At 36.4% G+C, this 21,935-nt stretch overlaps 1 protein-coding gene across 1 annotated transcript; it reads left to right on the top strand.

The window, feature by feature from the left end:
* Positions 1-13,239: 13,239 nt before the first annotated feature.
* On the top strand, positions 13,240-15,660 carry LOC120291903. The gene is made up of 2 exons (XM_039309706.1): positions 13,240-13,320; positions 14,821-15,660. Exons 1-2 carry the CDS (start codon positions 13,240-13,242, stop codon positions 15,658-15,660), a joined length of 921 nt encoding a protein of 306 aa, XP_039165640.1.
* The last annotated feature ends 6,275 nt before the right edge of the window (positions 15,661-21,935 follow it).

Here is a 21,935-nt window from a genome sequence, read left to right as displayed (position 1 = left end):
TTTGACATGTTTGCCAAGAAAGCCATCTTAGCTCTGACTAAAGATTCTCTAAGTCGTCAGAAAAATCAAACTCTTTCACTTAAAGAAACCTTAGTTTTGGTAGACAAGCTAATTCTTCTCGTGTGACACTATGGCCGTCGAACATCAGGCTTAGCGCTTTAAAATCTTCATTTTTCTGCATGTGATGGACTCAACATTGAGCATGCAAAATACGTTTTACAGAGCTACAACAGAGACGACACATAAAGCACTGTCAAACAAGTTCTCCAATAATTGAGCATATGACATACGGCTTCCAGAATTATGGCATACTCTATTTCCCACACGTAGTTGTTTCTTCCTCTTCTAAATAGACTAATTTTCAAATTTCCATTCCTTACTAAAGATATCATTATTATAATTATGGTTAATGGATCAACGAAAGCCAGTAAATTAAGATATGTCTTTTCTGTTCACGTATCTATTGAATTAATGAATTTCCTAAACTTTTTCGTTTACATATCTATTGAGTTCATGAATTTCCTAGATTCATGTATTTTTTAGTTAATGTATTTATTGAGTTCACGAATCTCTTGAATTCACGTATCTTTGGATTCATGAATCTGTTGGATTCACGTATCTCTTGATTTATGAATTTCGTGGATACATGCATCTATTTAATTCATGTATCTCTTCTGTCATGAACTAAAAAACTCTATAAATAGATAGGAGCATATAGCTTCATGAAGAGTTTTGGTTTTTCCGACTCGATCCTCAAAGAGCTTTGATATACCTTTCTACTCCTTTGATTTTTCTGGGTGTGCTGGTTCAATTGAACGGTTCAACTGAGCCCTGTTTGCATAGTGCTAATCTAAATAGGTTCGAGGTGTTGTATCTTGAGAGGTATAGTTCGTGAATCTGCAAAATATCATTAGCAGGAATTAATCGCCTTGAGGAGATTCGGATATCCGTATCTCACATCTAATTTTATATTATTTTTCCAGTGATATCTTATTTTCTTCTTCTCCAAGATTTGTAAAAGAAATGATATTATAAAGTCGTTATCATCTTATTTACATTGATGTTTTGTTTACAACAAATAGTGTGTCTTATCTGGATTATATTTCCAACAATCACATTTTCGGTTTCTGCTTTCAGGAAATACAACTTGTATATTAACTCAAAAATCTTCATAGTATAATTCTAAAAAAGGTGGGGTTGAAAATAATCTTAAAATTCTTCATGAAACCAGTTTTCTTTTCATTTTACCGGGATAAACGTAGACTGCTCTTTGTTTTTGTTTTTGTTTTTTGTTTTTTGTTTTTAATTTAGAAAAGCTACTTTCCATATACTAGAACCCAGAAAATAAAGCCAACTATAGACGGTCACTCTTAGCACCTACAAACTTTTGAGACCTTTGGCCCTGAAAGGAACGTTCAACAAAGTTATCCATTACAACCAAATTTGCTGCTTTCAATGGGAAAGAAAAATCTGAAGAATTTCTAGCACCAAATGTTTTCACACATACACACATCACGTTTATTTTTTAGCGGGAAAAATATCAAAATAGTCTTAAACATTTTGCATTGATACCAATCCAATTTAAAACTTTTTAATTGGATCATTTTAATCCAAAACCTTTTTATATTTGTATCAGTTCAATCCATCTGGCTAATTTAAGCTGGAAATTGTTAACGTGGCTATCGTCGGTCTTATGTGGTCCACGTGGACAAATTATATATATTTATATATATATATATATTTTCAGATTTTTAAATTCTTTTTCTTTTTTTCCTTTTTTCTCTTTTTTTTTTTTTTTTTTCAATGGCCGACGAGAGTGCAGAGGCCCTCACCGGCCAATAAACCCTCGCTTGGATCTAGGCAAGGGCCGATGCCCTCACTTGTGGCCGGCGAGGGCGCAAGGCCCCTCGCCCCGACTAGCCTGTGGCCGGCGATGGTTGGCCGGCCGGCGACCTCGCCGGCCAAGGGGTAAAAAGAAAAGAAAAAAAAGGAAAAAAATAAAAAAATAATTTAAAAATCTGAAAAGAATTATAAAAAAATTATAAAAAAATTGTTCACGTGGCGTCACATAAGACCACCAGCGGCCACATCAGTAATTTCTGGCTTAAATTAGCCGGATGAACTGAATGAGTACCAATGTGAAATGGTTTAGGACTAAATTGATCCAATTAAAAAGTTTAAGATTGAATTGATACCAATACAAAATGTTTATGACTATTTTGATACTTTTCCCTCTTTTAAGCCTCTAGTAGTTCCGGGGCTTTCTCATAAATCTACACCCTACAAATCTTATGAGGATATTCTCAAAGAACAATTTCCCTTCTAAAGTCTCGAACTTGGTAATGCATCCAAAACGTACTTCCATCTCTAATTTTCATCAAGGATTTGTGCGAGAGAACCCTGATTGCAGTGTGAGGACGGTAACCACAATCCTTCCACGTGATGATTGGATATGTTTTGTCCTCATTGGTGAAAAAGCACGCTATACCCAAAAGCACTTCTTTTTCCTCGTACTTTAATTGTCCGTAACTTATCATTAATTTACCTTGGATATCGTCAAAAAGACCTTCCTCTTCCTCTAAGCGCTTCAGTGTCTCGTCCCATATTTCTTTGTTTTCTGAATTCTTCAAATGATTGCCCAAGTTAAAAGATAAGACCTTATGACCACGACAGTCAAAGGAATCATGCCCACTTTACGAACAATTGTTATGGAAAAATCCTCATATTCTTTTACAGTAGAGTCACTTATGAATGCATGCTTATAAAATAGATCAAGTGCTAAATCAAATCATTCCAATAACTTCACGAGGCAAAATTCCTTTGGATTTGTCTACTTGAGTATTTAAGGTGCTTTCTTCCTAGTTGTGATAATAATTCTGCTGCCGAAACAAAACCAATCAAATTTTCCGGCTAGATTTTGGAGTTGTTCTTGCTTGACTAGATTATCAAGTACAATGAGTACCTTTTATAACTAAATACTTGTATAATCTTCTTGATCCCACCACCAACATCTTTAATTTGGTCAATAATCCCTAAACTAACAAAACCTGATAAGAGCTTTTTTTGTAATTTTCAAAGACCATCATGAGGTAGCGATGATGCCTGAATGTCTTCAATGAAACAACAGCCTTCAAAGTGAGAAGATAGCTTGTGAACATAAATTTGGCAAGAGTTGTTTTTCCAACACCATCGGTGCTATGAATACCAATTAAATGTACACCATCAGAGCCAACATCCAACAATTTCATTATGGCTTCCACCTGAGCATTATCTTCAACCCAATTTTCAGTTTCAGTCATGTGTTTTGTATCAAGCTTACGGGAGACCCCTTCAACAATCGTTTCAATGTGTTCTGCTTGGCTGAAGCAAATCATGAAAATTTCATTTCAGTCGAAGACATGATAGAATACAGGACTTTAGGGAACATGTGGATACACAAATCAGTTGTTTCAACTACTTGAACCAACGGAAATCAAGCATTAAAATCAGTTGAACTGGTAATTTTTGCGGGTTTGGAAACGCAAAGTTTCTTCCAAACAGATGTGGTTTGCAACAATTTACCTTGAGAAAAAGTGTCAATAGAATTCCCCCTTGCCTCTAAGTTCCCATCCCTTTATACGGGCAACCTCAACAAGAGCCTTCTTCCAAGGCTTCAACTCATTAGAGCTGACATGCTTCTTGTTCTTGGATATCACTTTTCCGTACAAATTAGTATCGAGTTTAACGTTACCCTTTCCATACAAAACTTAGAATATTGTTCGCTTTCCACATATATGGGTTCAATATTTTCGCATTGAGTCGATAATTTCATTTCATCAAAATTGTAGTTCCAATATATCATAATAGGGAAATTCTGTAAAACCTTTTAAACATCCATTTTTTGCATGCATGCATCGCAGGTGCAGTTTTGTAATTTTAATTATGCACTTTTCTATAAAATAATTATATATAATTTTTAAATTGCAATACTCCTATTGATTCAACAATTTGACACGAGAATATTAGTGTACAAAATTTTGTGATTACCGTGGGAAGGGAAACATACATAAAAACGAAGGATTTCCACTTTACTTATTGTGAAAATATGATTAACTAAAAGTTAGTATTACCTTTTGGGTCAAAAATGGTTAATGGGACATGATTTGGATGGGACAGAATAATAACGCAGCCACCGGTGAGGTCCCCCGAGCCTTGTCGTGATTGGGCGAGGCTTGGGGGACCAGGCTCGGGGACCTCACCAATGGCAGGCGAGGCTCCCCGAGGCCGGCGAGGCCCTTGTCGGCCGGTCACCGGCCGGCCATGGCCAAGGTTGACGATCGGCTAGAAGATGGAGAAGAAAAGAAAAAAAAAGAAAACAAAAACATTAAAATGTAATAAAATTATTAATAAATTAAAAGAAATTCTAAGTCACAAAAATATATGGGGTCATGCCAAACGCATTTTTCTTCCAAGAACAAACATTTTATTTAGTCACAAAACGTCTTCAAATGCTCAAAAAGTGTTCCCGGGAATAAAAATATAAAAAAATGTCTAAAAAAAACTGTTATCGTGAATTAAAACATTACCATATGCACGCTTACTCACTCTAACTCTACCATACAAGCACAATGAATTGCATCTTTATATGTGCAAGTCTCTTTCTTGTACTATACATGTACAAAGAAGTTATTTAAAATTCCAAGTCAAGTCGATTACTAACTTGTAGCCAGCCTAGCAAAGTTCAGATGTTGATCAAAACGACCCCTTGATGGAGTCCAATTTATGGCTGATCATCTACCACGCATTCACCAACAATTTAACCACAGCATGCAAAAAAAATCAAGGGGCCCGTTTGATAGCACTCCAAATAGTGCCTAATTCTATTATTTTGTTTGCTATCATGAAAAAAGAATAGAAATCTATTTGGTAATTTTTTTGTTCTCGGGAACAAAAATCCATTTTTTTTTTTTTATTCTCGGGAACAAAATCCTGTTTTTTGTTCCTCAAAATAGATTTGGAATAGAATTAATGAGTAAAAAAAGTTTTTTTTTTAATTCTCGAGAACAATTCCTATAATCAAATCTAATTTTTCCTCTTCCCTCTTCTCTTTTCATCTCTTTCCTCCTTTTCTCTTTCTTTTTCTTCTTCCTTTTGGCCGGTCATCGGCCTTGGCCATGGTTGGTGACCTTACTAGAGCATTGTCGGCCCCAGCGACATTGAGCCACTATGAGGCCGAGCCTTGCCGAGGCTTGGGCTAACAAGCCTCGTCGTGGCTAGGGTCACCAGGGGCTGGTGACGCTCTAGCGAGGCCGCCGGCCCTCATCTAACCGGTCATTGGCCATGGCCAACAATAGGAGGAAGGAGGAGATGAAAAGGGAAAAAGAAAGGAAAAAGAAAAAAGAGAAAAAATTAATAAAATTATTAAAAGATTAAAAGAAAATGGTTTGAATTAGAAATTTTAAGGGTTTAACCAAATGCATTTTTATTTTTAAAAAAATTTGGACAATTTACCAAGCGTCTTCAAATGGTCAAAAATTGTTATTGCGAACAAAATAAAAAAATCATTTATAAGCAAAAATTATTCTTGATAATAGAATGATTACCAAATAGGCATTAATTGTGACAAGATTTAGCAAAAGAAGTGCTTCTCAAGGAGAGGTGAATTTAAGCTATGTGATTGCCCTTGATGCGAAGAAAACATCAAGAAACGTGGGGTGGAACAAAGGTGAATTTCCGAGAAGGAAAGGACCCGCGGCTTAAATTATGCAAACCCCTAGAGTCAAAAAGCTCCGTCAACTACCCAGCTAGTGGGAGACACATGGCAGACGCGACAGACAAGTACTTTTGACCGATCGGTAGTGCTGCTTTTGCTTTAAAGAGGATCGTTCGCTTTCCTCTTCTCATTCTCTTTTGAAAACACCAATCTGGTTTCATAAATTTAAAGCTAAAACTGGTTTCTTTCTTCAAAAAAGGCGTTCATACTTTTACTTAATTGAAAACAATTTCCTCTGCTGTCTCAAGCAAATTCACGAGAAGTTGCTATTGAACTTCCCCAACAAGTTAACATTATGGTGAAGTTACGCATGGCCCCAAGCTAGCTTTCATTACTTGGTTTGAGAGTCATTTTGATAATGTATTTATGCTTCTTAACTAATAATAACTTCCCAAAATCGCAACATTGAATCGCTATTTTCAAGTTGTTTTTACAGCTCAAAGGGTACATCAAATGAACATTCTAAGAATACTAAACAACATGCAGCGATTTTAGGATTGCTTAGCTTAAAATATAAAAATCCGCATCCATAGACAGCCACTAAATATGCGGTAGGTAGACATATTCACACTTAATGCAAGTAGTTTGAGCAATGCACCATCAACTACATATGTCGATGTGCATAAATAGGTGGTGAGAGATCATGTTGGTTTAAAAAGGTAATTCCTAACTCATGAACCGTCATTGTAGTTAAGTTCTAAAACTTGTCAAATTAATGCAATTGAGTCTTTTTTAACTCCCTCCAACTTAACTAACAAAAAATCTTGTGTGACTTTATCGGTGTGCCCTTTTTTTTCCTTCACTTTGCTAGTTTGGCAACCCTCGCCAATTGCCCTCACCTGTGTGCTTTTATTTCCCTTTCTTCTAGATAAAGATTTATCCTTTTTTTTAATGAGGTTTAACTAAGAATTAGGTAAAAAAATAACATTTGGATCAAGATGATGTCATTTTAGTCTTATGTTTAATGCTTTGACAAATTTAACCCTAGTTAGGAGAGATAAAACAATAATTAAAAAAACCGCATTAGTATTTTTCGTAAGCTAAGCTAAATAAGGTTAAGGGAAGGATTTAATTGTATTAATTTGACAAACTTTAGAACTTTATTGCACATTTTGAATATTTTAGTAATTGCACTTTCTTAATAAGCCTTAAAATTTTGAATGCACTTATTCCTCTCTAAAATAAGCATTGTTTAATAGTAACATCGAGTGGGATGAAAGAAAAATCATAATTTCTATGGTTTTCAGAGAATTATTACTACTTGATCAATCAAATTAACGTCATTTTGAGCAAATTTGAAAAAAGAAAATCTGAAAAATATCTATAAAAAAATCAAAATAATGTCATTCCATATCACTGGCATGCTACGCAGGACACCCAAAGATGATTACATCACTACGTCAACGGTTTCTAGTTAAAATTTATTTGATGGACTACAGCAAAATCCTTAAAAATGTATAAATTGACTAAATTGAAAATTTTAGGATTTAATTAATATTCTTATAATAAACTTAAGATTTTTTTGGTTATTTTACCAATAACTCTATTATAGTTACTTATTGTGTTTCTCTGGTATATAAATTCTTACTTATAAACAAATAAAAAGACTTCATGGTCCATGCTTCATCGGTGATTGGATATCGCCAAGTAGTTTTTTTTGGTTGAAACCAAGTAATCGTTAGTAGTTGTCCAAGCAATTTTTAATTGAGGCGAAGGCTTGTCCAGGAGACAAGACCAATAACCAATGTTCATCATTCATTGACAAGTAGAGGTAAGTGGTTCCATATTCCTTACAAGTTCCGCCTGAAAACTTGAACCTACCCTTTGGTACAAGTTCCTCAATTTTTGGAACCTCGAACCTATCCTATCATAGGTTTTAGGGTCTATTCCAAGGTTCGACCGATTCTTTTTTTATTATTATTTTTTCATTTTTAGTTAAACAAAATGAAAATGAATGTAATAATAATAAACAAGCTTATCATTCATAAAAAGAAAAATACAAAACGAACAAAACTATCAATAGAGGAAAATGAAATCTTGGCAAAAATTCAACTAGATAAAAGTAGGGATGAACAGTTCTAAATTTTGTATAGGTTTCACCTAAAACTTAAAATTTACCCATTGGAATAAATTCCTTATTTTTTGGAACCTAAAACATATTTTTCATACTTTAGAACCTAAAACTTACCCTATTATAAGTTCCTAGGTCGGTTCCAGGGTCTACCCAGGTTCTATCTATATTATTTTCACTAATCATAACTTATATTTAGACATATGAAAAATATGAACATTAATAAAGTAAAAATCTTAGCCGTTAAATAGAAATTTGGACTAGTACTTTCATATTATATACTCATTATCTAACAGTATGAAATATCGGATGATCGCACGGAGACATGGACAAAAAAAATTAAAATTAAAACTTGTTCTAGATTTTATGTTACAGGTTCCAAGTACCTCAAACTAAAAACCTAAAACCCACTCATTAAAATATGTTCTTCATTTTCTAGAACCTGGAACTTATCTTACATACTTTAGAATTTAAAAGTTATAGATTTCCATTGGTCTAGTTTTCAGATTTCAAGTTTTACTCGAAAATCATGCTCGCCCCTATCAATGAGCCATGTGAACGCATGAATTTCCTTCCTCGGCTTGTCTTAATCAAAAGTTGACTAGACTTGATTTGGCTTTCTCACGGTCCTTCGTCGTTGGTTGCGTCTACGTACTAACGCGCTATTATTGGTGAACTTTACGGAGTCAGGACATGGACAAAAAAAAAAAACATTAAAACTTGTTCTAGATTTTATGTTACAGGTTCCAAGTACCTCAAACTAAAAACCTGAAACCCACTCATTAAAATATGTTCTTCATTTTCTAGAACCCGGAACTTATCTTACATACTTTAGAATTTAAAAGTTATAGATTTCCATTGGTCTAGTTTTCAGATTTCAAGTTTTACTCGAAAATCATGCTCGCCCCTATCGATGAGCCATGTGAACGCATGAATTTCCTTCCTCGGCTTGTCTTAATCAAAAGTTGACTAGACTTGATTTGGCTTTCTCACGGTCCTTCGTTGTTGGTTGCGTCTATGTACTAACGCGCTATTATTGGTGAACTTTACGGAGTCAGGACATGGACAAAAAAAAAAAACATTAAAACTTGTTCTAGATTTTATGTTACAGGTTCCAAGTACCTCAAACTAAAAACCTGAAACCCACTCATTAAAATATGTTCTTCATTTTCTAGAACCTAGAACCTATCTTACATACTTTAGAATTTAAAAGTTATAGATTTCCATTGGTCTAGTTTTCAGATTTCAAGTTTTACTCAAAAATCATGCTCGCCCCTATCGATGAGCCATGTGAACGCATGAATTTCCTTCCTCGGCTTGTCTTAATCAAAAGTTGACTCGACTTGATTTGGCTTTCTCACGGTCCTTCGTTGTTGGTTGCGTCTACGTACTAACGCGCTATTATTGGCGAACTTTACGGAGTCAGGGTCAAACTCATGAAGCAAGTTCCTCTTTTTCTCCTCCTGGGATCTGCTAAATGCTAAGTGGGCTCCACTAATTTTTTTTTTCTTTTCCTTTTTCTTTTATTAGAAATGAGTTTTATTTTTTGGGAAAGCAAAGGTTTTGATCAATTAAAATAAACCATTTTCATGTTTAACTGAAATTCTCCCTAGCTATGTAGGCCTTAATAAATCACCAATCGTGCAACTAATCAAATCATTAGTGATGTAATGAGTTATTAACGCAAGATCTAGAGAGAATAAAATACAAAATTCTGTTTTGAGTCCTTGACATACATGTGTGAGGGAAATAATGCATGGATTAAGTTAGATTTCTCACACTATCAAGTTTTTTTTTTTTGGTCGGATCGCACTATCAAGTTTAACATGCGATGTCTTGACACCTACAATATGAAAAAGTTTTAAAGTTTGAAGAAGCCTCTCAAATCAATTATTACTATGTTGGAGTTTAGTCCATTCCATACTTAAGTAGCCTAAACTTTGGGCCTCTCAAATCGAATTTGTGGGCCATTAGTTTGTATTGATGTTCTAATCTAACCTATTTGAATTAGAAGTTCCATGTTTTAGCATCTTCTCAAGATTTTCTATCTCCGGTCACATTTAGCCCAAAAATGAAAGTGCTATTTATGCATGGCCCTCCTCTTTCTAAACAATGTCTAGAGTGAATTGTAGGTATTTTTTTTATTACGTCATCGATCATGCCTTTTCCCCAAAATTTAAAAATTAAATAGGGAACATAAAAGAAATTTTTTTATCGATGTATGAGAACTGTTTGAAATTCTCTTAGCCATGTTGGTGTCAAGCAAAATGTTTTCTTTTCTAGCAAAGGACTAGTTTTACCACTCCAATTTAACATGGCCCGTCCGATTGGTAAATATGTTTAAAAGATCTCCAAATTGAGATAAAAAAATGTCTTAGTTGTAAAACATATGATACAAAACAGGCAATTATGGTTAGGGTCTTGTTAATAAGTTCCTCAAGAGCATATAATGTGAATTTGGAGTGTGCAAATGAACCAAGTATCGCCCAGATTGCCCAGACCACCCAGAACCAGACTGAACTGCACAGAACTAGACCGAACTTCCCAAGAACTGATGATTCCTAAGAGAACCGGTCCGGTTCTTGATTCTAATTTATTGGAACCGGTGAGTACTAGTCCAGTTTCCGGTTCTAAGTATGGAACCGCCCACCTAGACCGAACCGATAATATATAATATATTTAAATTATAATATAAATAACGAAAAAACTTAGACCCCTAGGGTACTTATCATTATTTGTATTAGATACTTCGTCTACTTTTGCTCATTTATAACAAGTTTGATGAGTGTGCTCTCTTACTCACACACTTCCTAACATACTTATAGCATTAGTTCATTGGCTCTAACTAAGAGTGTCTTTGATGATGTGATTCTGTTGTGTAATTCTTTGTTGCACATTACATTGCTAACACATGAAGCTTGGTGGAATTGGTTCTATGGAACCCCTTGGGAACTAGACTAGATTGACGGTTCGGTTTCAGGGTGCATCTATAGAATCAATGAGTGGTTCCCTATTCCAATTTTTCAGAACTAACTGTTAATGGTTGGTTTCTGGATCTTGAATGTAAACCGCCCATTTGGACCATGCTCACCCGTAATGTGAACGTGTTGGAATAAATCAATCTGCAGGCATACCAAAAGAGATGTTGACGAAAATCGATATGCATGAAAGTGAATAGAAATTTTGACTATTGGAGAATCATTGTGATCACTTTGCGGTTCCAAACTTGGGACAAAATTTCAATGCCTTTTGCTTTATACATAAGTTTGGTTTAACCCATTGACCTTGTCTTAGCCTCAAGTTATTTTTTAACTTTCACTCATTTGCTTGGTTAGATCTTTCTTTTTCTATTTGTTTAGCAAAAGTGATCTCCATCTAGGGCTGAAGCGAAATAAGTTCCCCCATCATTTGATCAACCCACCTCATTCATTAATTTTATGAAAGCCTTGCATTTGTTTATCTTCAATGAAAGTTTTATTTTCCAAAAAAGCTATTCTTATGATAAAATCCCCTGTGGCTGAGATATTACATGGAAGTGCTAGACCTTTAGTGATGTACACATATGCGACTTGTGAATGTGAACTTTTCAGCAATTGCTCCTGAGTTCATATATAACAAGAGCGTATGAATAATATACACATATATTATGCTATATTATATGGTTGTTGGTTATTTTCTTATAGGGTGCATCTTTCTTTTAGTAAGTGGAAAAAGGAGAATGGCTTGAAAATTTCACAGAAGAACCAAACTTGGAGCTTAATTATGTGCTAGTTTGAGATTAAATCAAGTCAACTGGTTTTGAGGTTGCTAGCCTCATGTGAGGGCCAACGGAGGGAAAAAAGTGAAAAAGAAAAGAAAAGGAAAAGAAATCATATAGAAAAGATTAAAAATTGTAAAAGTTGTCCATGTCAGCGCCTATCATGCAATGTAGGATGGTCGGTGATGACTCCACTTTGTCACTTCAACGATTTCTGGCCAATTAGTAGATTGTTAAATTGTTTATGACTAAATTGACAAATCTTCAAAATGTATAGGACTAAATTGGTAAATTGTCGAAAAAATTAGTACTAAATTGACAAAATTGAAAGGTTTAAGAATGAATTGACCGTCGTAAGTTCAAGACCTTTTGGACAATTTTCCCTCTTTGAGCTCATCTCTAGCTTCTCAATCTCACACTGCAATCTTTGTATTTATGCATACTCACTCACCCTAACTCTACTCCTTATAATCTCTTGCTGAACTCAATTTGAAACTTCTTCTAGAAGTCAGTCTTTAACCTCTCGAAGAAGTTGAATGGATGCTTAACAACTAAATATGAACTTATTTCAAACTCCACAAGAATTTGTTCCTAAACCTTCTGAGCAAGTTGCCTCTACAATGAAGTCATATGTGGCCCCGAACTAGTTTTCCTTACTTTGTTTTAGAGTCAATTTGATAATGTATTTACACTTCTTAATTAATAATTTCTTCGCACACATTCAACACTCAACCACAACATGCCAATTGCTTTTAACTTTCAAAGTGCAATATTCAACAAAACGTGCATCAGTTTTGGGATTGCTCAGCTCGAAATATAAAGATCAACATCCATAAGTGAGCGTTAAATATGCGATAGACAAACATATTCACACTGAATGCAAGCAATTTAAGCAATTGCACCATCAACTAGAAATGTTTATGAACATAAATGGGTGGTACAAGATTAGGTTGGTTTAGTGGGGCAATTTCTTGGCTCATGAATCATCATTGAACTTTTGACCCAAAAAAAAAAAGAAAGAAAAAGAATAATAATTGCCCTAACTATTTCAGATTACAAATTCAACGAAAATGAAATTTTATATTATTTTATATTATTGTTATTATTATGAGGGAAAATCTCAAATAAGGGCCCAAAGTGGGTTCATTTTCTCAAAAAAGAACCCAAAGTGGATACTGTATCAAATAAGGACTCAAAGTGGCTAATTTTGTCTCAAATAAGGGCCCAAACTTTCAATCTTATTTATAGCTTGGGGTAGCTTTGTCCAAGAACATTTTTTCTTTAATTTTTTTTCTTTCTTCATCTTCCTCACACCTCCTCCTTCGCTCTACATTGCCTCCTTCTTCAACACCATAATCAGGGCCCCTACTAACGACCTCGTGAGCTTCATGTCATCACATAGTTGGTCCTAGTGACAAGAAGTCGGATTTGAGTTATTTGCTACTGGCCACCTTCTCGGATGCCAAAATCCTTAGTTCCTCAAGATGCATCAAATCTCGGCTCGCTTGTGTTCAGCCTAAAGCTCGAATTGACCTCCATTTGATGACTATGATGTTGGATTTTCTATAAGGGGTAGCGGTCGATGAGGTCGAGAGCTCGAATAGGACTTGTCAATGGCGGTAATGGGGCAACGGAGTACAACAATTTCTACAGTTAATGATGTCAGATACGACTAATGATCAATCTCAAGATGGGGTATCAATTGAGGAGAAGAGTTGTGTCGATGAGAATGACAAGAGTGTGAGTGGGTGTCTCCAAACTAGGGATTATTGAAAGGAGCCATTGGCATTGCAAAGGGGAAGTGGGATCTTTGAAAGATTGAATTTACGCAAGAGAGGCAAACCCAAATTTGAAATTGATGAGGCAAACTCTTACCAAGGTTGAAATAGTTGCCAGTTGCAACAAAATTGTTCTTTGGCGTGAAATTGTTGATCACCAAGGGTTAATTGAATAGAGGCATAAGTTAGTCAAACAAGACGATTTGGCGATGCTTGGATATTGCTACATGTTGTTGGCAAGTAGGACCGAAAACAACACAAAAAATTGTAGTTGCTGGGTTAGCAGAAGGCTCGGAATAAGTGGAGTTTGATGCACTCTCGAGGTGAGAGAAATATGTTGCCAAAGGGATTAGTTGCATAGCTTGGGAGTTTGTAACATCCAGAATTTTCAGTATTGTTTTCTATTAAATTAATCGGGTATTTCATTGACGCGTCTATAGGGTTGTTCTCAGAGCTGATCACTCCTGAGATAACTAGATTAGCTGGGTAAGCCATTAAAGAATTTTAAGACAATAGACTTGAGAATTCGATCAGGAATCGGCTTCTTGACCGTGTTTATCTTTAGAGGTCATTACGGCACAGTTAAAAATCGAATTGAGATCAAAGATAGGTTGGTTCAACTGAGATGTGTGGACGATCGTGGGTGACTCCACTAAATTGGGAAATTCTCGTTGATCGACACTAATGTGATTTTTTTGTCGTTTTGGTAGCCTGTGTTTGTAATTGAGCCATCGAGATTTTCACGACAATCGAGAGTCGTCAATGTGTCGAGTGGGTTCATTGTGGCTCGAAGAAAATCGACCACGAGTCAATTGCCCTGAAAAGTTTTGAAAACTACCCGGTAGTCTAGGTCACGCTAAAAGTGCACGGGAATGAAATTAACCGTTTATTTGAGCCTGATTTGAAAAATTGAAAGTTTGTGGTGTCACGAGCTATTTTAGGAACATCAACTCAGTCTCAGAAGATTTTTTGTAGGTTCTGAGATTTTTACAGAAATTGGGTTTGGACGTCGCGAAATTTTGGCAGAAATTCGGATTGGCTAAATTAATGGGAAATTGGACTTCCAGGCTGAGCCTTTGTGTGTCAGGGATTTATAGAAAATCATTTGGGATTTTTCTACATCAAAATTGGACCTCAATTTGGGAATTTATTGAAGATTTGAAGCTCAAAATTGTGAAATTCGTATGGTAGGATGAGGATTGCAATTTTGGACTTTAAATTTGTTTAAGAATTGATAAGCTTGAAAGTGATTTGGGGGGGGGGACAAAGAGAGTGCATTGTGGACTTGTGGGGCCAAAACATTAAATGTATTTGGAAGCTCTTCTCGGACAAAGAATCTCTCTGGTGTAAGTGGATCCACTCCACATTTTTAAACCGGAAGAATTTCTGGATTACTCCTATCCCCACTTATTGTTCTTGGGCTTGGAAAAGACTCCTTCACCTTCGGTATGTTTACCAGCAGCATTTCAGATGGAGGATAGGGAATGGAAAAGCTGTGTCATTCTGGTTCGATCCTTGGCACCCTAATGGCCCTCTCAATATTCTATTTTCCAACCTGGAGATATATCGTTCCGGCATCCCCCGAGATGCCTCTGTTGCTGATGCCTTATCCACGCCTCTTGGTTGGTATGTTATTAATGTTAGGGCTAATTGGTGGGATCCCCTACCTGAGTTTAATCAACAAGAAGACCGTTTCCAATGGTTACGGCATCCATCGGGGAAATTCTCAACGGCGTACGCTTGGGATCTCTTCGGACCCAAAGGAAATGTGGTGTCTTGGTCTTCGTTTGTGTGGAGCTCATCCATGCCGTCGAGATACCAAACCCACCTATGGCTTATTACCCGTAACAGGTTGCCAACTCAGGTTCTTCTCCTCTCATTTGCGTTGATTCCAGCATCTTCTTCGTGTCCTTTTTGTTCAAGCAGGCCAGATTCGGTGGATCACCTCTTCTTCGCATGCCGTATACCGGGGAATCTCGCCTCCTTCTGGGCTGCGAAATTCAATGTCTTGTGGCGGAACAATTCTTGGCGGGAGAATCTTGATTGGGCATCCAGACGATTCTCGGATAGGGGCTTTTATCACTCTATGGCTCGATTCAGCTTTGGTGCTCTTTGCTACATAATATGGAAAGAGCGCAATAACATCATCTTCCGGAATCAGACTCACTTTATCCCGGCGATGAAGATGCATCTTTGTAAGGCAATTAAAGACAAAGCGATGACGTTCAAGCATGTCTTGGATACCCCGACGAACAGAAGGCTGCAACAGAGCTGGAACTTGAGTCCGTCTATCTTTAATTGATGGAGGGTCTTTCGGTCTAGTTTAGTCTTTGTTGTTTAGGTGTCCTTGTTTGGTTTTCTTTGCTGCTTTTGGATCCAAGGCACCCCTTCACTCTCTTTCGACTTGGGTCGCCTTGAGTGTCTGCTCTGTTGGTGCCTGGTTTCCCCCCCTTTTTTCTTGTTAGTTTCTGCTTAATCTATATATTTCTTACCTTTACAAAAAAAAAAAACATTAAATGTATTGGCTAAGATTTCTGATTATTGTTCCCTCTAAGCTGGCTTCCCTCATTCGCACGTTGGAGTCTTCTCGGGCAAGCATCATTGCCGACCTGAGCTTATGCATTTCTCGGCCCCAAAAACCGTGCGGCTCCTCGCCAACGTTTTCATCATTTCAACACCACGAAAACTTATGTCCCATGTCTCCACTTCGCTGCTCCAGTCATCACCGAAGAAGCTGCATCGTGTCTTCACGCCTGACAAAGTACCTCTGGTTGTGAATAAAATTAGAAGTTTAGGTCCTTAATTGAGAGTAAGTTAGCCACTCCAGGTCCTTATTTGAGACAGTGCCCACTTTAGGTCATGTTTTTTTAGAAATGGCTCTACTTCAGGTCCTTATTTGAGTTTTTCCCTTATTATTATCTTAATGAGTAGACGAAAGAATATATCTATACAACTTATAAAATACTTAACAACCTACAAAAATGGCATCAACAACCTAGATAACTTGTCTCTCATTAACACATTTACCAACAGACACACATGGCATTTGTCCACCAACAACAAAATTATTCTACAATATGGATATTGCTAACGAGTGCCTAGTGAAGCAATTTTTAAGGAGTCAATAAATAAATATATATATTTTTTATTTTCAATACATTGAATTCTCTTGTATTACGAAAAGTGAATATTTAAAAAATTGAAAATACTTCGTACCAAATATGTCTAACAAATTGGAAGAGCACTCATTAACATCAGTTTTCCAAAACAAGCATTGGATTAATAATAACATCAACTTGGATGGGGGGAGAGAGAGAGAAATATCTGGGTCTCATTCAAATTCATATCTAGAAGGTGAACAAATAATGAAGGTGACATTGCTTAAAATCACATGATCACTTGTTAGGAAATTATTTAGTACTGGGGCCCATTTACATTATGATACTCGGTACCTTTTGCGACATCTTCGTCATCAAAACATCGACCTGTGATCTATCATTCAACTACTTGGGTGGTCCTCCTTGTAGCATATGTTAGCTATCTCAAAACCTCTTCTGTAGCCTGCAGCAATGCATGACAAAGAAAAGTTTGTTTTATCAAGCGTGGAATAAAACGATATCAAATGACAACTGATCGGTCTACAGCCACACCAAAATTTGGTTGGACATTGTTAAATTTGAAGAAATTTAGGATGCTAAAAAATATTCATGAACCAATGTCAAGTGGCTTTTGTTGATGAATTGGTGAAATTGGATCAAACTACCAAACTGAATACGTCATCATTATGTTACTTCATTGATGGACCATCATTTGAAATCTAGGGATCTATTTGAAATGAGATGTCGGTTTCTAAGTGATTTGAATTATGAGATAAGCATATTATACTTAGTAAAATCTTGAGAAACCGTGGCATATTCTTATGAATTATTTTTAGCGAGGCTCTAACAAAAAAACAATTTAGTTTGTAGTATTATGCTAACTTCTGCATCTATATTATGTGCAATGAAGTAAGATTCTCCTATCTCTCCAAGCATTTTTTTCCTCTTTACATTGAAATAGTCAATTTGGAAATTAGCCGATAATTTACCGTTAAATTCTGCTCTTTAGCTTTCACTAGTAACTTATGACCAGAACGTTGATAACTTTGTGTCAATCCTTTTTATGGCTGCAGAATCTAGGAATCATTCCTCTATGTATTGCAGAGGACCTAAAGACACCTCGAACATCCATTTAAAAAGTAAAACTCGCACTCTATCACCTTTGTAACAAATATATTTAACTGTGTTTAGTCAACAGTGGACTCAAATCGGAATGATCCCATCTTGTTCTAATCTCCAATCAGCTTTTCTCGATCTTGCAACACATTAAGCCTATTTTATAGAATTTACTTAAATCAAAATTCCTCTCGTCATTAAAATTTTCTCCATTCCTTTTCTGTACCAGTTTTTCTATTCTTGAGTTATTCTATAGGATACGAATTTGCTCAAGTGTACAACTATTCGTGTGCAAGAGGGTTGCTTTGCACATTGGAACTCTCTATATTTGTAAAGTTCAGTTGAATGACTTATATACCTCAAATATAGTGGTGAAATAGCAGAGCACTACCTGTTAGTTTTCAGAACTAACCCCCTCATAGCTGCAACGTCAATTAGGGCCTCTTTCCATGTCCTCAATTAGATGCGATTCTAACTTTTTCTACTAATTACTGAAGCTTCCTTTATTTTATTTCTTTTGCATAGCACCAATTGAGCACAAGTAGTTAATATCGGAGGAACCTCAGACAAGCTAATTCTTCTTGTGTGAAGCCGTGACGACCGAACATAAGGCTTGGCGCTTCAACATCATCTCTTGGAAACTACTGCCCATTTTCGGTTTCTACTTTTCAGGAAATATAACTTTATTATAAAAAAAATTGGGGTTGAAATTAATCTTAAAATTCTTCATAAAGTTAGGAAGATTCAAACTCAAGACCTTCTAACTTTGATATCATGTCAAGTTCTGTGAGACCACCGTTGATTATTCTAAAATTTTAAGATGTTAAATGAAAGCGTTGTTTATTATTTAATTATTATTTAAAATATTCTAATACTCTCTCTCACATATAGGCTAACCTTTAGCCTTGGTCCAAAGTGTAGAAATATGCAATTAGGAAGGCAAAGATGGGCTTGGAAAATTCCAACTGAGGACCTGCTAGCTCTGATATCATATGAGATTTATTAGGGGTGAGCGCGGTTCTCGAGTAAAATTGGGAATCGAAGAATCCAACTAGAGGGTCCGGTTCGGTTCCCGATTCTAGAGAGGCTTGTTTCAGTTCTCGGTTCCCAATTCCAGTTCTTAAACCTAAAAACCCTAATACTTCAAGTCTTCAATGGAATCAATTCGTCTCCTTCTTTGCCCAACCCCTGTCCCTTGACTCCCCCACTGTCGTCGATTCCCTCGACAACGACGCCCTCGACGCTGCTCACCCTCACGCTTGCCCCATTGTTGGATGCCGTTCAGTCCCCCACTTGCCTTGCTGTTGGATGCCACTCGCCCCTCAACAATGCCCTCAATGCTGACGCCCTGCTGTTTGCCGCCCTCGATGCCGCTCGCCCCCGTGCTTGCCCCGTCGTCAGCCCCCTACCCCGCTCTCCCCCTCCCCCAGTCGGACACTACTCGCCCCCAACGATGCCCTCGACGCCACTTGCCCCTTGACAACAATGCCCCACCGCTTGCCGCCCTTAATGTCACTCACCCCCCTGTTGGACTCTACATGCCCCCCGCTGGACAATGCTCACTCCTCGACGACAACACCCTCGATGACGACACCCCGCCATTTGTTGCTAATCTCTACCGCCCCCTTTCTCTGTCGTTAGTTGATTGGACTATCCCTTGAACTGTCGTGGTGGTGTTGCCTTTGCTCATCAACGCTCTTCTTGGCCCCTCAATTATTTCATCAACATCACTGCAAAAGCTAGCTGACCTAGGGTTGTCAAGTCAGTTGACCTAGGGCTACTGCTAGTGGTGATCTAGCCCATGGAATTGGTGAAGCTAAAGCAACCAAACGGTATTTGCTTTAATCAAATAAACCTTGAGCCAACAATGTTTGGGAAAATGGCTTCGCATTTTCTCCAAGTTCAACTCAAACGCAATCTATGATATGATTTTTTAGAAGCTTTAAACATTAGATTGATGATTTGCCAAATAGCATAAGGTGTAACAGTAGTGTTATGTATGATTATAATGAAAACATAAGAGGAATAGGGATAGACTAAGTTGTGAAAAACGATGAACTGTTGAGCATATTCTATTTTGCATCAGTCGCTTGTTGGTTTAGATGAGGTTTATAATGATACCATGCCTAAATTTATTTTTTATGGCCCCTACGTTCTGTTCATCTTTATTGGGGTTGATAATTTTCCTTTTGTCTGATTCTTTTTGTAGTTTTTAATGTATAAAGGAGCTAATAGTGGGCACTCTCTTTATAGACGTTCGATTCTTAGAAGTTCCAGTAATTGTAAGTATTCATGTTTAGCATATATAGTACAAAGAGTAACAACGACCTAAATTATCGGCATCATTATATGAATTGCATTGAAATAAATGGGTTGATTGTGGTGTTTCATTTCTAGTTTGCTCTTCATTTTGAAACTTCTAACTATATTCTATTATTGTTGTGTAGTGCGAAGTTAATGTATCAAGATAACACGTCAATGGAAGTGGAGGGATGTGAGGAGATGAATCCAATCACCGAATTTGAATTTTCTAGTGATGAAAATGAAGAAGAGCCATGTCCTACCATGAGTATGACAAATAAGGTACTTGGTTCTTGTTTTCCTCATTCTGGTAAGAAATATATATCCGAATGCTAGAATCATTATGCAAGAATCGATGATGAGAATGAAAAAATATATCAAATGAAGTGCATTCATTGTGAGTCTATGCTTAAGTACCATGTTGCTAATGATACTTCTACAATAAGAAAGCACTTGACCACGTGTAAGAAGTTTTCTTATAATATAGATAAGAGACAGAAATTCTTTGCACCACATAATGTAGACATGGCTGTCAAGGCAGGGGGAGATTCTAGTACTGGTAGTGTTTTATTGACATGGTCGTTTAATCAAGAACGTTGTAGGCAAATGCTTACTTGGTTCATCATCCTTGATGAACAATCTTTTTGCTTGGTCAAATGTGTTGGATTTCGTGAATTTGTTAGTGAGTTACAACATCCCTTTAAATATTTATCATGTTTCACAGTGGCAAAAGATTACATGAAGTTGTATTTCTGTAAAAGAACTTGTTTGAAGACTTATTTTGGAAAGATTAATTTTAAGATCGCACTCACAAGTTATACATGGAGTTTCATTCAAAATTTGAATTATTTGTGTCTCACTGCACATTGAAGTTGCATGAAAGAATTATCAATTTTGTGGTGATGCATAGTCATAGGGGTAGAGAGATTGAGAAAATGGTAAAGAAATGTATCCAGGAGTTGGGGATAGAAAGAAATGTATCCACAATCACTGTGGATAATACTAGTTCGAACGATGTTGCAATTGACTATTTGAGAGAAAAAATTTCCAAAGAAATGTTGTTGATATTAAGATGGCAGTGTTTTGCACATGAGGTGTATAGCTCATTTATTAAATTTGATTGTGAGAGATAGCTTGACTAAGGTATGTGACTCTCTTGCATGTATTCGAAATGTGGTTAGGTATGTGAGGAGTTTTCTTGCGAGAGTTAAAGCATTTCAATTTTGTATTGAGAGTGAAAAGATCACTTACAAGGGTTCAGTTATTCTTAATGTTGCCACTAGATGGAACTCCACTTATCTCATGTTAGACACCATCATAAAGTTTAGATAAGCTTTTGAAATGATGGAAGAAGACGATCTATCTTTTGCAAGTGAGCTTTATCATGAAATTCCTAAAGATGATGATTTGGAAAACGCTATTATTTTTTCGGAATTTCTAAAAGTATTTTATGATGCTACCAATCGGATGTCGAGGAGTTCATATGTTACTTCAAATGATTATTTTAAAGGGATAGCTCTTCTGTATAGATATTTGAAAGATGCGGTCGATGCTTCAAATCTTAAGCTTCAAGCTATGGGTGCGAAAATGAAAGAAAAATTTGACAAATATTATGGAAGCTTGGATAAAGTAAATATAATGGTGTTGTTTGCAGTTGTGTTAAATCTTAGAGCTAAGTTGAACTATGTGAGTTTTTTGTATGGATACATTTATGAACTTGAATCGAAAATTAAAAAGATGCATTATAAGGTGAAAGACATATTGGAGTGTTTGTATGAATTTTATGAGCAATCTTCTCATATTTGAAGTTATCGAAATTTTCATGACCATAGTTTGAGTGGAAGTAGTAGTGGTTCCAATGCTGATGCGGGTGGTAATGAAGGTATAAAGAAGTACGACGCCCAAGGTTGGAAGAAAATATTTTTATACCCGAACGAACAATGATGTAATGACAACAAATCCGAGCTTGATGAGTACCTTCAAGAGAAAAATGAATAAATTCTTGATCTTGACTTTTTGATGTGGTGGAAGACTATTGGCTCAAGATGTAAGATCCTTTCTT

Source organism: Eucalyptus grandis, chromosome 3, assembly GCF_016545825.1.
Source record: "Eucalyptus grandis isolate ANBG69807.140 chromosome 3, ASM1654582v1, whole genome shotgun sequence".
Lineage (NCBI taxonomy): Eukaryota > Viridiplantae > Streptophyta > Magnoliopsida > Myrtales > Myrtaceae > Eucalyptus > Eucalyptus grandis.
The sequence above is the reverse complement of the archived record's forward strand: the minus strand, read 5'-3'. Positions and strand labels throughout refer to the sequence as shown.